We start from the raw sequence: 18,148 nt of genomic DNA, 5'->3' as shown, positions 1-18,148 counted from the left end.
TACTTAATTGAAAAGGTAATTTTCTTTGCTTAGAATAATGACAAGCATCACAATGCGTGTATTTTGTATTGGGTAAAGTGGCATACATGTTGCGTAATTTGGTATAACAAGAAAAAGAAGGATGCCCTAGTCTATAGTGCCAAATATCTATAGAGTTATGTCTTATTGTAGAACAAGCAATAGAATTCTCAGAAGTAATAGCAGCTGGTGAACCAATGGGTGTGGGTGCAGGAACTATCATGACATACAAGCCATCTCTTTCTTCAGCTTTGCCAATCATCTGCAGGGTTGACTTGTCCTGTATTTCACAGGAAAATTCAGAAATGTTAAGTTTACAAGATAAAGATTTAGTTAACTTTGTGACCGAAATAAGATTGACAGAAAAATTAGGAATAAACAAGACATTATGTAAAGTAAGGTGTGGGCTAAGTGAAACAGTGCCAGAAAAATGAGCAAATGAAGAGTTCTTGTTGGGTAGTGATACTGTAATTGGTGAGATTCTATGATAAGAAATAAAATGAGACAAAGAATTAGATATATGATCAGTAGCACCTGTGTCTAGAATCCATTTGGAATAGATATTACCTTGAGCCTGGGAAGAAGTGGAAGCATTATGAGAGCTCACTAGATTAGTAGAATGTGGGATTGTGGGATTAGATTGAGGAAGAAGTGCCAATAAACCATGAATTTGCTCTTGAGAAAGTCCCAAAATTGCGGAATGTGACTGTGCCGGAGAATTATTATAAGAAGGAACTACTGTAGAAGAATCTGTTGTAACATTGTGGACTCTTTTGGATTTGAGATCAGGTGGTAATCCATGTATTAAAAAGCAAGTATCAATGGTGTGGTTTGTCCTGCCACAGTGAGTGCATTGTCGAGGTGCACCAAACCTTCCCCCTGAGGAATGAGCCTGAGAACCTTGATAACGAGCCTGAGAACCTTGATATGAAGATCTTCCCCGGCCATAATCATTGGCAGGAGAGAGTTTACCTCTGCCATTGAAGGTAGAAAAAGAAGGTTTAGATTGAGAAACTTGTGACGCCATGACTGGAGGTTGAGAAAGAATTCCTGATTGTAATTGTCGCTCATGTTGAATTATCATCGAAAAAATTTTGGGTAAAGAAGGCAAGGGATCCATGAGAAGGATCTGAGAGCGAACAACAGAGTAATTATCATTCAAACCTCTAAGAAAACAAAGAACACAATCATTTTCACGATATTCCTTCATTGTCTTAGAAACAACACAACAAGAAGCAGAAGATTGGTATTCAGGAATAGGGCGAAAATTGCAAAGTTCATCCCAGAGAATCTTCATTTTAGTGTAATATGCAGTAACACTTAGATCAGATTGATGCATTGAATAAAGATCTTGATGCAATTGTGAAATTCGAACAGAATCACCTTGGGAGAAACGATCTTTGAGATCCTTCCATGCCGTAGCAACAGAGTCAATCCAAATAATACTTATAGCAATCTCATGAGAAACAGAATGATTGATCCAAGACAAAACTAGATTATTGCAACGCTTCCATGCTTGAACCATTGGATCTGTACCAGCTGGACAAGGAATGGAACCATCAACAAAGCCAAATTTATTCTTCATTTGTAGTGCCATAGACATCGAGCGAGCCCATCCATGATAATTGTGACCTTCAAGAATCGGAGAAACAAGCACCAATGAAGGATTCTCATTAGGATGAATGTAATAGTCATGTGTTGTATCTTGCAACGATGCGAGAGTAACAGAGGGAGTAGCCATAAAAGGAGAAGAAAAAGGCAGAAAAACCAAGAACGAAAGGTAGAAAATGAAGATCTGGACAGGAAAAGAATTGGTTGCGGAAGAACGTGATAAAAAATTAATTTTCTTCTGATACCATGTTAGAAAGTGGGTTTCAAGCCTAACTCAACCTCACAAAACCGGCTTGTAAGGTGAGGTTTGAACCTCACTTATATATTATAATTTAGCCTTATCTCTAGTCGATGTGGGACTTCCAACAGTTTTTGTCATGTGAAATGTTAGAAAAAGTAGAAGTTGCAGATGGAATGCAATCGTTTGAAAACCCCTTATTTGAACTCTCTCTTATGTGACTATTTCCCACCCAACCCAAGCTCCTAGAGAGCAAATTGCACGTTACAACGATTGATATCACTTCTTGACCACATCGTATGTATCCTCTAAATTATTCAACAAAACTTCTTCAATATATTAACCACCAAAATCAACACATGCTTGCACAGTGAAATAAGTGCAAACTATATATCACATAATTAACATGAGTTTTTATTAAAAAAATATTTGTAATAGTAGCAGTTTTTTATATTATTTATATATTGATAGAATGAAATTTAATATATGCTTCCTTCCATTTCTAAATATATGAGTAGAAGTTTATCAAATGTCTACACAATGTTAGGAATGAGTTATACAGTATAACAGTTTTTAGAGTTATTGTAAGTTATAATGGAAGTTCACATCTAGAATTGATTTCTATTCCTTTGTTTGAACATATGAAATAGTAGAACATGAAACAGTCCATATAATATGTGTCCTATTACTAGGAATGTTTGCTCAAATACTAGCTTAGGGGTCTATCCAATTGACTCATCAAAGCACATAATCATCGTTTATTAAGCCTATGACTCACCCAAGTGGTAAGCCCCAATAGTGAAAATCACGACTCAATTAAATATAACCTCCTAGATGGGAAAAATGAGTCATCATTTTCAATCACCTTTAAATTTTAATAATAACAATTAATTATTTACACACTTTTAAATTTTAATAATATTAAGGCTAAATTGCACAACAGTAACACTAATTAATAGTCAAAGTTGTACATGAATATCCGTACTTGAGTATGGAATTAAAATTCAAGTTAGGTTACTTGTACTTAAATAAAATGGGGAAGAGAAAAAACAAAAGTAGTTCATTTTCTGGTGAGTGAGATCACACACAACCCCACATAGTTGAAACATCATTTTAAATTCTGATGATTTCTGTTTAATGAATATGTTTTATTTGACCAAATTTTAAACAAAAGAAAAACCAATCCTCGGCATCCAAAATAAAATTTCTGGTCCCGCGAATGTAGACACTTACCTAATTCTAAGTAGCTACGAATACAAATAATGTGTATTTTAATGTTTGAATTATTGCCATTTCAAGACAATAATACATAAAAGATGTACTCTTGAATTTGTTCGAGATTATGATTGCTTATCTACAATCATAGATTTTTAGCAAATATTTTGAGACTATAAATATGATTTTGTAAATGTACTTAAATTTTGAAGATGTCAAATATATATAATGTATTAAAATTAAAAAATATTTTTATTTATACTTGTATTAGAAAAAATAAAATAAGAATGAAATAATGGTAGTTAGAGATAATAGAAACTCTTGTTTCTCTTTATACCTTTAATTAATTTCTTTAACTATAGTTAGATAAATAATGTGTGAATAAATATTTAAAAGAGTTTTATAAAAAGTGATAGTTTTTAAAGCTACCTTTTTATCGCGCACTTGAAGAATGTCATAAGATAATTGATGCATTGTGTTATAGATTGAAACATTATAGAGTTAGATTCTGATATTAATATTTATAATATCAGTGTCAAGAAGACTAATGCACAATAATAGTGGACCCCAAAAATTGCGTCTTTCCTTATAAGAGCGTCTCACGCAAAGATACCAGAAAAATAATTGGAGTCATATTCAACAAATAAACCAAATTGACCTTAAATCTTCCATTTCTCTATTCTCAATAAATATTTATTATTTTTCTGTATTCTCACTAATTTCACATAATCTAGAAGTTGAAGTTAAAAATAGTTTAAATATTTTTCTTTTACTCTTCGAAACATTTTTAAAAATAAAAGCATAACAAAAAAATTCGAAACTCCAAATAACACCTTACTAATTTAATTTCTCCAACAAACAAATACCCCCAATAATGAAGCCATAACTATAGTGAGAAATTGGCAAATCATGAACAGCCAACACACAGCATTGTAAAGTACATTTTTTTTTTTGAGTTCTTTCCTTTTCGCCCACGACAAAAATGCCAATAATTAATGGCATTCACTCATGAAAAGGCTTTTCCATCATACCAAAAGAGGAGATTTTTGCACCCATTGAGTTGCAAATGGAGATAGGCTTCTACAGATTTGGCTTTGTTCCATTATTACACCCATTTTATCCATTATTATTTTTTCACATAGTGGGATCAAATTATATTGCACTCTTCAAACAAATTCATCACACCCTACCTTTTATAAAGCCATACTTGCCGTACTAAAATCCAAAATTTCCTCCGTGTGAAACTAGATTTAAGATCTCATCACAATACCAAAAGGAAAGAAGAGAGAGAAAAAAAAACTTCAACCATGCGCACACCATACAATTAGAAACTTTGGATAAGAACAAAATTCATCAAGTTACGTTCTATAGTTCTAAACTTCTAATTAACATTCATAAACACTCTTAATTAGCATGAATTAACTAAAATTTAACTCATGATGACTTTTCTTACAAGGTGATCTCAAAAAATCATTGCAACACATAAAATGATATATCTTTCAAAAGAAATTTGGTGGAGCTAAACATAAGAAATTTGCGTGCAGCCAAAGTGTGAAAAATTGGTATTGTAAGTCCAATATCAAGCGTAGCCGGCGGCAAATAGTGTTATAAAAAGCATTATTTTTTGATGAAGGTTGCGTTGACATGCAATAGCGTGTAGCTCAGTTCTCTTGTTAAAAAATTCCACTCTTCACCATTCGATTTGCCTAACTATTTCCATGTTCCCCATGCAACCACAAACAGATATAAAAACCCCCTTCTTCCTACCAACTTCAAAATTCAACTTCTCTCAAAACTCTCCTTCTCCTCAATCAAACACCTCCAACCAACCAAACATGGCCTTGCATCTTCCATGCAAAACCCTATCTCTTCTTCTTCTTCTTCTCTTTCTCTACTTGCTACTTCTTGGTTCTTCCGATGCAATAAGAGCAGGCCAAACCATGAAGCTTAATCAAAGACACCATACAAATCAACAAGGTGATCTTCCATACCACACCATGGTTTTCAACTTCTTCCCCAAAGGACCAGTACCTCCTTCAGCTCCTTCAAAGAGGCACAACTCAGTGCTGGATTCAACACCTAATACTTAACTACATACATATATATACATAGGACTTCCTTCATTTTCTTCAATTTTTCCACTTTTTCTTCTATCATCCTTTTCTTCTATGATCCCTTTCTTCTGGACTTTTTCGTTTCAAGCTCCCCAGAAACCAGATCTTTAAGGCTTTGTTCTTTTGAGGGGATCTGAGGGAGTGGATTTGGGGGAATTTGAGAGGATTTGAAAATAAATTTTTTTATCGTTTATTTGAGTGAATTTGGAGGTAAATGAGAGTGAATTTGAAAATAAAATTTTTTAATTTGTCACGTCAATACAATTCTATACTAATTCTCACAAATTTTATTTCTAAATTCACTCTCATTTACCTCCAAATTCACTCAAATAAACGATAAAATTTATCTTCAAATTCTCTCAAATCCCCTCAAATCCCTTCAAAAGCCCAAAGACTCTCAAATATTTTTGCTCTTAAAGGCTCTCATATATTTTTGCTCTTAGTTACTCTGAATTACACACTGTACATAGAAAACATTGTTGTCACATGTATAGGAATGTGGAGATTTTTTTTTTCAGCAGTACCAGATATTACTAATACTGTACCAGATATTTACTACCATACCACACTTTTACTGTAGCTCGATTTATTAATTAGTTTTTTCATTTATTTTATAAAAAAAAGGAAAAGACTAAAAAGAGAAATTATATATAAAACTATAATATTTAGTTAAAATTTCAGTATTATTAAATTATAAATTTAAAAAGATTTACGTGTTTATTGAATTAATTATATATAATATAATTTTTAGAATGTATAATTAATTATTTTTAAATATTAAACAAAATGAGATGAAAAATAAATTAATTAAGAAATACAAAACATTTAAGTGTAGTTTAATGTATTGATTTCTAGTTTTATTTAAAATTAGCGAAACTAATTTCAATGTATAGGTTATTAAAAATTATAAATTAAAAATGAAGGTACAATTGATTTAGTTAGAATTTATTATAAAAGAAAAAAATTATTCAATTATAATTATTTTTTAAATAAACATTGTTTTCCTTTTTTTTCTTTTATAATTGATTTGTAATTATACCTAAATGTATTTTTTTTCTGTTATAATTACACCTAAATGTGTTTTTATTTGTTTCTAAATTATTAAACAATAAAATATGGATAAAACATTATACTCATACTTTTTAAATTTTGTAATTTTTTTAGATAATAAAAGTAGAAAATGTAAAACCATATGATTTAATAATTTAATTGATTTATTTTTTATGGATTGTATGAGACATTGTTTTGTACATAAAGATGAATTATTTAGTTAAAGTGAACTAAAAATTTGAATATTAAAATATTTTTATGAAATTTTGTTATCAAGTTATTTAGAGAAACTTAATTAAATTGAAAAGGTATAAGCGAATAGAAGTTTTATTGAGTAAATGAAAGATAAAATAAAGGTTGAATAATTAAAGTTAATGGTGGAATGTGTGGATCGTCTAATGTCAGGATTATGAGGACAATGATTTCTTGTGTGGTATGAGATTTGACAATATTAACATTTTCGTAGGTGTCCTCTTTTTCTGATGTCCATCTCAATCTTGATTGTAGATGATTTTGGTCGACCCTTTGCGTTCCTTCTTATGGCTGGATGAGGCCAAATTTGGCTTTGGTATGGTGGCCAATATTTTTTATGTCTTAGCTTGCCAAACATATGATCATACATACATTTTGATGACGACATCCAACCTACAGTGGGAACTAATGTACATGTTGAAGTCGTGATGAGTATGTTTGCAAGTTACTAAGACATTTGAACACGATAGATGAAATTTTTTAAACATGCCACAGTCACACCACCGTTCATCCAAATTGACAACAAATTTTCCCGCATAACCTATTTATCTTGGGTTTAACATCTCCTCCATTCTGAATCTTGTTGTATTTATATCAAATTCAAGCACCCTGTGGGTGTTTGATTTTGAATCAGCATCCTATAGGACCTTGGTGGAATTTTCATTATACACATGACCAACACTTATCATTGCACTTATTTGCTTCCCTCTTTATGTGAAAAACGTGTTGCATCTGATGTATATGGCTAATACTGTGGAAGAGATTGTTAAATTTCTTGTCTTCTTTAAGATTGGATTGATTGCTTCAGCTAGATTTGTTATTAGGTGACCCCGTCTTTTGCCTTCATCATACGCAAGTGTGAACTATTGTATTGGAATTTGGTTAATCCAAGTTGTTGCTTCTGGATTAGCTTCCTTAATGATATTGTAATAATAGTTACATCGTGGCTTAGTCATTGTGTATCCTACAAATATAATTAACAAAATATTAATGATTAAGTTTGACAAAGAATAATGAACACGACAAATAATTGATTAAAAATTTATAAATTTAAGTAGTTACCCAAGTTCAAAAGGTCCCTTTTCAAAGTTGTATTCTTAAATCTTCAAGTGAAATTTTGTGCATTGTGTCGAATATAATACACATGCACACAGTCTCCTTCATGAAGTTGCGGGAAAACACTAGAAGGGGAGGAGGGTGGGGGGGTTGAATAGTATTTTTGTAACTCCTTTTACGACTATAAATCTGATCGTGCTATTAACTATACTTGTGGGATGGTAATGTTGTTCTGTTAAGTTCGTTTATAACACCAACCTAAACTCATTCTTAAGGAGTTTAGTAAGAAGTAGCTCTCTAGGGATGGTGACACTTGTTGAAGACTTGTGAGTCAGGAAATTGTTTTCTTTAAGAACTAATCGTTTATGAGATAAGCTAGACAAACAATTTTTATACTGGTTCACTCGTTAGAGCTATGTCCATTTCTCCTCTAAGTTAACTTAGACGGTTTCATTAAATATTCAATTAAGTATATTTAAGTATTCTATCCACTTTTGGTATCCCTAGTCACACTAAGTAATCATTGTTACTCTGACTAGTTGAATTTCACCCACTCTTGGTTGTGCAGTATTTTTCACCACTCCTGGTATCCCTAGACGCTCCTAGTGTCTGCCTGACACACCATCTAGTTTAGTTTAACCCACTCCTTGTTGTCGTTGCCCAATAATAATCACTCGTTACTGTGACCTTGACTGAGTTTAACTCACTCCTGGTTGTGTAGTATTATTCACCACTTCTAGTATCCTTAGACGATCTTGATATCCATTGATACGCTGCATAGTTGAGTTTAACCCACTCCTAGTTATCCCTTTCTATCCAGTAACCACCTGTTATTGTGACCTCGAGTGAGTTTCACCCACTCCTGGTTGTATAGTATTATTCACCACTCTTGGTATCCTTAGACAATCCTAGTATCCACTAGTACACTGCCTAGCTGAGTTTAACCCACTCCTGATTGTCCTTGTCCACCCAATAACCACCTGTTACTGTAATCTCGACTGAGTTTCACTCAGTCTTTGTTGTGTAGTATTCTTCACATGACTATCTTTGGTGAATAGGTCGAGTACATGTTTGTTGGGTGTCTATTCCTAATATTTTTAAGAGGTTCAAGAATAGATTCTTTAGGGTAGTGGTGAACTCGGCTCGTCGATTGCATTTTTATGATGAAAATGATAATCCAAAATTTCTCTTCCATTGGACGAATAGCCCTCTTAGATATAAGGAATGGTCGAATGACATAAGTTTTGAGAAAGATCAAAGGATTATTAGGATCTTTAAACAACTCCTTTATAAGTTACTTGTCAAAAACATCGTTAAAGTTTACTTGTCTCCTAAGTCAGTTACTAACATGTGTGGTACATATAAAGCAATTGGTAACTTGAACATTTTTTAGCTAATATGAAAATTTTGTAGTGCTTGCAAGCTACATGGCCCAACATACTACCAAGATGGAGATTGATGAGGACATGTTCCACAGACTGAGGAACAAATTGGCCGAGAAGGCTAAAAAGATTAAAGAAATTCTAATTCCTAACTTAAAAGGTCTCGTAGCATACATTCATCGGTTCATAAATGACACTAAGATCGGTTCATGAATGACACTAAGAGACTAATTCCCCCGAACAATAAGGTGTAAGTAAGTATAAAAAAGGACTAAGAATTGAGTTGCTCAGCCAAACTAGTAAAAGTTAATTTGTTACACAAGTTTTCATATTTCTTCCTCAATATTTTCTTCTCTTATCTCCAAAGTCTTTATCATTATATATTTAAAATATATTTTGAATATATAACTCTAAATGTTTACATAATTCGAAATATAATTCTAGATTTTATAATCTACAATAAAATTACGAAATCCAAAATGTGATTGTTAATTACATGATCTGAAATAATATTATGAATTTGATAATTTAAAATAAAATATATAATTTTAAATTATATACTTTGAAATACTATTTCATATTATTTAATTTAAAATATAATTATTTTAAATTATGTAATTCAAAATATATTTGAATGATAGTAATTTGAAAATCTTATGCCAAATATATAGTTTTTTTTATATCGCAAAGGTAGGAGAAGAAATTAAGGTAGTACATGAAGAGAAACTCTAGGATTTAGATGTGTCCATTTCAGCTTGGTATTAAAACATGCGTATGCAAAAGAAAAAGGAAAGCTCTTTTAATAACATGGGCTCCTATCATGCATAAATCCGAGGCTTCATTTCTAATCTAACCTTCAGTTTTCCTTCCCTCAATGTATGTGTGTTATGAAATTCCAGTAACTATTACTTTATGCACGACACAGTTACTAACTGCACCCGCATATTAATAGAAAAAGACTTAAATACCATCCATCATTGAGTAAGATTAAGAGACTTCAATTCCATCTATAAGAATCCATTAAACTAGTATAAATAGAATACATTTCATGATTTAGCAAAGTTTATACTTATAAAGAACTTGATACAGAAGAAAGCCAAAGACAGTGATGTTGATCATAATCATGGTGATGATAAAAAACAACATAAACAATTTGTATGAATATGAAGTTTAGTGTTAAACTCTGATAAAGTAAATGCTGAGTTCAGGACCGCCAACACCATCAGGGTTCATCATGTAGAAAGCCTCAGAATCTCTTGAACCGACCACCCTCTCATACCTTGCTCTCATGTACATAACCTCACCTTCTTCACAACCCTCCAACGGCAAAACCCCTGCTCCCATCGATATGGGCTCCACCGCCTTCAGTATCTTCCACTCCTCAGGCCCACACTCGCGTCTGCTCGCGTACCCGCACTTCCTCCCGTTGCAGTACGTCCTCCACACACCTTCCTCCAGCAACCTGTTACTCTTTTCGCTCTTCTTTTTCTCGCACTCCAACGCGATTCTCACCAGCCCCGACGCCATTTCACGGACCAACACACTTGTCGGTGTCGCCAGTTGGATCAGGAACGCGGGTCCCGCCTTCGGGTCTTCTTGGATGGCGAAGTGCACGTGGCCGCGCCGGTGCCCAAAGAGCGTTCCCACCACGCGCGTACCCAGCTGGGTACGCTTGGTGAAGACTGTGAGGGCTGACTTCAACTTGGAAAGGTTGGGTTTTTTCTTGTGTTCGGTGGTCACTGTAGCATGTTGTGATGACATTTGAAGTGGGTGGTTGTAATCTTGTTGTTTCTCGTCTAGGAAGTGTGAGGATGAAGTTGAGAAGTTGAGTATTTCTTCCTCGTTATCATCATCTTCTTCGTCCAATGCTTTCTTCTTCCAATGGAAATATCTCCTTGAGAAGGAGAAGGAAGAGTCATGAGGAAATTTGGCTGCCATAATGGTTTTCATTTGAGCAGAGAGAGAGAGAGAGAGATTTGGGTTGAAGAATGGGAGCAATGTTGTCGAAGGTTGTGTGTGCGATTTATCGTTTGAATGTGTGGCTTTTTGTCAGGGTTTGTGATACAAAGGACAGGCAAAGGATTCTGACAAAAGGAAGGTAAGCAGCCTCAACCTACCTGTCCTTGCTGTTGGGAACAAGGAATTTGAGATTTTGAGAGAGACAGAAGAGTGTCAAACGACAGTAAAAATATGATTTAGTTAAAATAGACAACAATATTAATTATATTTTATTAATGAAGATATTATTTTAATATTCTTTTGTAAAATCAAAGAGTTATTGAAATGCTCCAACATGATTTTTTTAGTCGGTGCAGCTATCGTATAATCGTATTTTTGTTAAAACTATTTTTTTTAATTCAACATATCTTACTTTTAATAAGTATTGATTATATATTAATTTTTAAAAGAGAAATATTAAACAAAAACTAATATATAGTAGTAATTAAAAATTAAAATAATATATTTGATGTTATAGCTGTTGCACTACTTTTATTTAAAAAAATCCATAATTTCATATATTAAAATAAGAATATGAGATATAAAATGAAATTCATGTTATATATATATATATAACGAAAATGTACAATGAGAAAATCTCTCTTCAACTTAGTCTTTATAAGATTAAAAAACACTTAAGAATAGTGAAAGTAAATAATAGAAGTGTACTAAATGGATAGATGCAATATATAGACAAGATAATTAAATGATATGAGTGGAACTTGAATAATTTATTAGACTCGAAGTTATAAATAAATATTTAGTTAATTGAGTTTTATTTTATAAAATTTATATGTTTTTAAATATATTTTTTATTTTTTTGAAATTTTTTTAGATTTGAATTTGTTTATTTATTTGAAGATTAGAGAGCATTATACGAATCATAATATAAAGAATAATAATCATTTCTAATTAGAATTTGAATCAAAGTAAGTTCATCTCTTTTTTAGTTAGTTTGGACTTAACACATGTAAATAATGTGTGGTGGAATACTTGAAAATAAGTAAATAATATTTACGTTATATTTATAATAATTAGATGTAGAAGAGACATTTTACCTTAGACTTTAGTGTCTCTTTTACTACTCAATCTAATGTAAATATATTTTAAAATTTCACTGGCGAGCCCTTCTTTCAAATCTTTTAGACCTCATTGATTCTATTGTGAGACTTTTTTTACTTTATTAGTATTGAACTTGTGTAGAGGAAAATATTTGTAGTAAAAGTTGAAGAAAATTCTTATAATCTAGAATATGAAAAAAGATTGAACCTCGTAAATATAAGAAATTTTTCCTAATCATACTCGAGATGAATTTTGGGTTTTGGTATATAAATCTATAGATATAACTTTTGAGAGACAAGAGTAAGTTATCGAATATTTGAAAGTATAGTCAACTATTTATGTTATGATTGAACGAAAACAATTATATTGTGTGATAGACATTTAATTCTATTGTGTTGTGTAATAGACATTTAATTCTAAATGTGAATTATTAATGTTGAGTTGATGATTATAATTTTTTGTATAATATTCTTTTAACTTCTACTAACTTACCTATGTTTATGTATTTATTTGTTGTATTGTAAATACTGATATATACAATATGTAAATAAAAAATCATATAAATAATGAAAGTGAATAGTAGTAAGATTACAAAGTTTAGGAATAATAGGTAAAGTTATGCATAAATAAATAAATAAACAAATATATATATATATATATATTTTAAATCTTGAAAATATTATTGGAGATCGTACATGTGTGTATATCCACACTCCTTATTGTCTATTATTAATTATTAATCATGTCATAATAAAATTAATGATATAGTATTTGTTAATTACTATCGTTACATTATGGACGTAGTATAATAAAGATTCGTCTATTTGATTTTAATATTACCTGTATAATAAAATACTCTAAATACCACCAAAGCAAGAAAGAGAAATTTCAGACAATTCAGATTAAGAAGAAAAAAAACTTATTCTAATAAAATTTTAGTCGATTTTCTTTTCCACTCATTATCTAATACATAAAAATGACGAGAATCAACTTGGAAAAACGAGAGAAAATTTTGGAGAAAAAAAACTTGAAAAAATGACAAGATTTTAAAATATTAACTAATTAAAATTCTAATGTATATACTCAACATAAAATATAATTTAACTTTTATCAGTTTTTAGAAGAAAAAAAATCTCTAGTAAACTAAAATGGTACCTTAGGAACAAATGATTAGAATAATTTCCTAATTTATCTTGATAAATTATATAATCATTAATAAAATATATTTTAGAAGTTTGAAACTGATAATTTATTTATATAAATTAAATAAGTCTTGTATAAAAGGTTATTTATTTTTTATTCGAAAGCAATATATAAAAATAGATGGTTGATTGTTGTTTATAGTATCATGCATAAAAGAGAAAGGTTTTTGATTGTGATTTGTTTTATGAATGGAGGTGATAGTCTGAGTGGCATTGGAAAGTGTTGAGAGCAGGTGAGGGCACACCTACCATACCCACCGTGGACCACCACCACACAACATTCATTTCAACACTCAAGCTTTTTTTTTTCTCTCTCTCTCTCTGCAACATGCATGCCTTCAGCCACCATTGTGTTCTGTGTACTGTGCATCCCTTTCACACTCAAAACTGGCTAAATTTTAGGATCATCAAAACTATTCCTTCTTTCTATGCCCTTTATAATTGCTCTTCAGTTTGAGTTTCTAAAGATCATATATTAAAAGAAAATTAATATATTTTGATATATCAAAGTTTATATTTATCAGTATATTTTAGAGACTTAATAACTAAAACCTCAGTAAAAAAGATATTAACTTTTTCATATGTTAAATATACTTATAATGTCGCTACTATTTGATCATTATTATATCAAACAATTAAAAAATATTTAATTTTATCCATAAAATAAAAGAAATTAACATTTTTCTTTACATGAAATAAAAAAACTAATATTATATATTTTCTTCCTTTTTTCTTTAATTAAGCATTACCTATACCATATTTATCATTTATTTCATTTTTCTATTTTTTTTTCTATTAAACCTATCATAAATTGAAATTGCTTTTTACTCTTTATTAAACCTAAAGTCCATTGAAAAAACATTATTGAAATTAATTATCACATTTGAAACAGTCTGATTTGAGACTTGGAATTTTAAATCTTTAATATATATATATATATATATATTTAAATTATTCTTAAACAATGTAAAATTATTAAATATATTGGAACAAATTTCTTAGTTGAAGTCTAATTTTTTTTTTTTTAAAAAAGCTAATAAATGCATAATGATCTATGGAAAATACGATTCATTTTATAATTTCTTTAAGTGTTCTTAACTTGAGTATAGAAAAATCTAGATAAATCTTCTTTGGTGTTCATCAATATTTTGATACACAATCCTCGAACGTAAAAATTTGACTCCCACAAATAGCACATTTTCCACCTCAAGATAATTTGGTACACAATCCCATATAATAATTTCTAATTTACTTAGTAAAGTTTATTTATGTTATCGGTGAATTATTACTAATATATTAATTCTTTAATATCCTAACTCAAATAAAAATACAAAATACTCTTCATCCTAATATTCCCTTTAGCATATATTAGTAATACAAGTAAAGTATACTAAAGTAATAATAAACTTTTGGGAGAAGTTAAATTTCCAACTCATCGATCCAAAAGCAACAATGTGATCGGAAAGTTTATAACCTCATTTCATCATATCTAAAGAAGCATCTGAAGAGATGAATGGGAATAGGGTTTTGGTTATATTGGGCGATTATTATCTTACTAGTGCGAATCATTTGATAGTTCATCGGATCCCATGACACTTGAGTATAAAAAATTCAACATTGTCCAAAAGAAACATCAAGTTAAAGTTATTATTATTATTATTATTATTTTAAGTTGGCTCGTGGTTCTTGCTAAGAAATTTTGATGATGAAAGAGTGAGGTGCAAAGTCAAAAGACATTTGAAAGTGGAAACATAAGACTAGGGATTATGTGTGGTCGTTTTATTTGGTGTGAGGGACCGACCATTCTCACGGATCACCAAACCTTGACTCAAAAACCAATTCCTACGACTATGCATTATGCTGTATGTAAGCTACATCATTTAGTATTGACTACAAATAGTGTTTCATATATTGCTTAGTGCAAACCGTTTACCTGTCTCTACTTTACTTCCAAAATTATTCTAAGTTAACGGAAACCTACTTCCTCTTGAGTAACAAATGAAGTGAATCTGACATGAGAAAGGAAGATGATGCTTTATTCCATCAAAGAATAATGTTTTCCACCTTAGTTTATTATTACCCTATTTCTATAATCTATTTTTACGATAAAAAAATCTTTTATTTGAACTTGTGTTTTTGGTGCATTGAAATAAGTGAGAGGAATAATTTATAAGTGATTATTAAGTCTCACCTCCCATGCTAGTATTACACCTGTTATCCTACCTTTTTCCTTCACTTTTCTTACTTCCACACCTCTAACTTTTTTGGGCTTGATATGTTCAATACAAAATTAATATTTGCACTCATTTAACAAATGAAAGAACATGAAAGTAAATTTCTGATTTCTAACATTTACATTCAAAGTAAATTATATTTTACAAGAATGTTATTTGTTTAAGATTAATTAAGGTCATCCCTACACATGCACTCATCAATTTGTGTCAGAAGTAGTTACCTATGTTGTAATCTAACTTAGCATGAGTATAGTGAATATTAATGACAAATTTGACCATGAAATGATCTATTTAAGCTTATTAATGGTCTTGATAATGTACATGAAGGTATAAGGTGCTAAAAGGTCTATGGATATTTCTGCATGTTATTTTGTGGAATGAGTGTGCAAAGAATTACCCTATTATACGTGTATTATTAATTAGGACAAAAGTTGCTCATGTATTTTAATCATAACCTTGGATAGAATCTTTTAGAAGTTGAGTTATGAAATTTGAGGTGTTTTGATTTTATTTTATTTTTTGTTTTTTGTATAAGAAAATAAAATTATATGTGACCTTTCACTAATATAAAAAACATTTGTTTTAAACTCTCAGATGATTATTATATTTGTTTATTGAAAAGAGTCTCAATTGGATCTTAAATTTTGAAAATTTGTAAAAATAAAGTCTTTTTCGTTACGATTTTTTAAAATTTAGAATAAAATTGAGACTGTTTTTAATAAGAGAATTTACTTGAGATTGTGTACAAATACGAGAACTGTTCGAAAATTTAAACTAAAATATTTTTATAGTAAGTTTGTATATAAATTATAATCCACGTATAGCATGGTAACATAATAGTAAATATCGTAAAAATGTTTTTATTGTAACTTTGTAACCATCCCACATGCCTAACGATCTTCCATGTCGTAGGTCTATGGACAAGAAGCCCTTTAATCGGTGCAATGCAACATAGAAACAAACGAGTGTAGGGGTCTCTACGCCAAGCCTTGTTTGCTGGAGCAAGAAGCCTCCAAGAGGAGTGCCGGTGTAGTAGGCAAAATTTTACCTGTAAATTTTTTTATATCTGTAGATACATCTAGATTCTGACAAATATTTATAGATATATACTTTTTAGTTTTAAATAAAATTATTCAAAAATAATTTTTTAAAATATGAATTTAGATAACAAAATTAATTTTAAAGTAAAATTTAAATAAATTTGCATACTGAAATATTAATGTAAATAAATTTTATTTTTAAAAAGTAAATTTAAATAAATTACACTAAAATATAAATTAAAAAAATTAAAAATTCTTTTAATTTCATTGGTCTAAATAAAAAAATAAAAATATATGAAGTTAAATTCTAAATGATTTTTCAATTATTAATATTTTTTCACTAATAACTTTATTTTGATTTCTTGATTTTTTTCAAAAAATATTCAAATAAAATTTGCAAGTAATTATTAATGGATAGCATATTACCACCATCTTCTTGACAAGTGAATAATTAAATATTTATCAAATACCTACAAAAATCTATAAAAGATAACGATACCGTTTGACTGTCTGATTACTCATAAACCATACGATCAGCCATATCTCGGATTATCTAGCGAGTCATCAATGGACTTGACCGATCACCAAACAAATTAGTCGGTCATTAGACAAACCACATTAACCTTAATGTTGATCAACTTAAAGATAAAGTATGATTATCCATAATTGGACCATCATTAAACCAATATTAATAATATTTTGTACTCCTAAGGGAGAGTTGAGAGATGTATAATAATAGTGAATTGTAAATATATTTATAGGATCAAATCCAGTTGAAGCATGAAAAGAAACAGATAAAACCTAACCCAAAGACATAGTTACCTAATCAAGCTCAGAAAAAAGCATTAAGAAACTTAATTAGGAAGAAAAGGGGTTAAAACCTCCTTTGACCATTCTCTCAAGAGGCCCAAACAAAGGATGTGGCAAATGATCCCAATCATACCACTCCCAACCATCACACTTGTTTGGCTCAAGATTCTGTGGCACTTGCTCTTCCCCCACCACTGATCTCATGAAAATCGTAACATAGTGACACTTTTTTGGTTGCTCCAACATCACATTGTTTGTTACTGTTAAAAACTCACTCTTCCCTATGTCCAATCCTGTTTCCTCTTTTACTTCTCTAGCTGCACATTCTTCAAAACTCTCCCCTGCCAACTTTAACATCAATTCTCCAGAACATTCATTTTATTCAAACTTCATACAAACATTCAGACTAAATTACAATTACATTTCTTAATATTATTTTCAATGTATACTTGCACTCTACCTTTTACTATTCCAATGACATTTCTAGTGCAAGTGATTGTTCAAAACTTAAAATGATACAGGGTAATTTTAAAAAGAATGATAATATAACATTTTAAAAAAACTTGTATAGAATTTTACAACAATCGGAGTAGCCCTAAAATTTTAAAAAATATGAAATAATAATGAAATTTATTTTCTAAACAAATATTATCCAACAGAAAAACACCATATATATGTCTGAGCAACAACATATAAGATCAACTTAAGGATAAAAAATCTAAATAATTTGACTGAAGTTTTAATTCAAACAATATTGTAAAAACACAAAACAAGCAACACTCTGAATGAAAACTATAATACACATTCTTTAACATTTTCACACACTCTAATCTCTTGAGTATAATTCATATAAACACTATTATACT

General features: G+C 30.2%; 3 protein-coding genes across 3 annotated transcripts; all 3 read right to left on the bottom strand.

Annotated features, from left to right (window-relative positions):
- Positions 1-263: 263 nt before the first annotated feature.
- On the bottom strand, positions 264-1,759 carry LOC108335022 (uncharacterized). The gene is made up of 3 exons (XM_052871332.1): positions 1,244-1,759; positions 586-1,147; positions 264-298 (listed from the first exon to the last, which is right to left on the bottom strand). The coding sequence occupies exons 1-3, from the start codon at positions 1,757-1,759 to the stop codon at positions 264-266; spliced, it is 1,113 nt and encodes a 370-aa protein (XP_052727292.1).
- An 8,154-nt stretch (positions 1,760-9,913) lies between these two features.
- Positions 9,914-11,040, bottom strand: LOC108335548 (protein MIZU-KUSSEI 1). The gene has a single exon (XM_017571582.2). It carries the CDS (start codon positions 10,884-10,886, stop codon positions 10,113-10,115), a length of 774 nt encoding a protein of 257 aa, XP_017427071.1. The 5' UTR covers positions 10,887-11,040; the 3' UTR covers positions 9,914-10,112.
- Positions 11,041-17,198: 6,158 nt separating this feature from the next.
- On the bottom strand, positions 17,199-17,875 carry LOC108335497 (geranyl diphosphate phosphohydrolase). Its single transcript, XM_052871333.1, has one exon. It carries the CDS (start codon positions 17,637-17,639, stop codon positions 17,331-17,333), a length of 309 nt encoding a protein of 102 aa, XP_052727293.1. The 5' UTR covers positions 17,640-17,875; the 3' UTR covers positions 17,199-17,330.
- Between the last annotated feature and the right edge of the window lie 273 nt (positions 17,876-18,148).

This window comes from Vigna angularis, unplaced genomic scaffold, assembly GCF_016808095.1.
Source record: "Vigna angularis cultivar LongXiaoDou No.4 unplaced genomic scaffold, ASM1680809v1 tig00000386_4, whole genome shotgun sequence".
Taxonomy (NCBI): Eukaryota; Viridiplantae; Streptophyta; class Magnoliopsida; order Fabales; family Fabaceae; genus Vigna; species Vigna angularis.
Note: the sequence above shows the minus strand (reverse complement) of the source record. Positions and strands in the feature narration are given on the sequence as shown.

Bases quoted from the DNA above. Each gene is read 5' to 3' on its own strand.
- LOC108335022 (XM_052871332.1), bottom strand. From the start codon at position 1,759: ATGGCTACTCCCTCTGTTACTCTCGCATCGTTGCAAGATACAACACAT. The intron at 1,148-1,243 runs GTTGTTTCTAAG...GTTCGCTCTCAG, and splicing joins AATCTTCTGCTTCTTGTTGT to ATCCTTCTCATGGATCCCTT. The intron at 299-585 runs GTAATATCTATT...TGTGAAATACAG, and splicing joins CACTTCTTCCCAGGCTCAAG to GACAAGTCAACCCTGCAGAT.
- LOC108335548 (XM_017571582.2), bottom strand. From the start codon at position 10,886: ATGAAAACCATTATGGCAGCCAAATTTCCTCATGACTCTTCCTTCTCC.
- LOC108335497 (XM_052871333.1), bottom strand. From the start codon at position 17,639: ATGTTAAAGTTGGCAGGGGAGAGTTTTGAAGAATGTGCAGCTAGAGAA.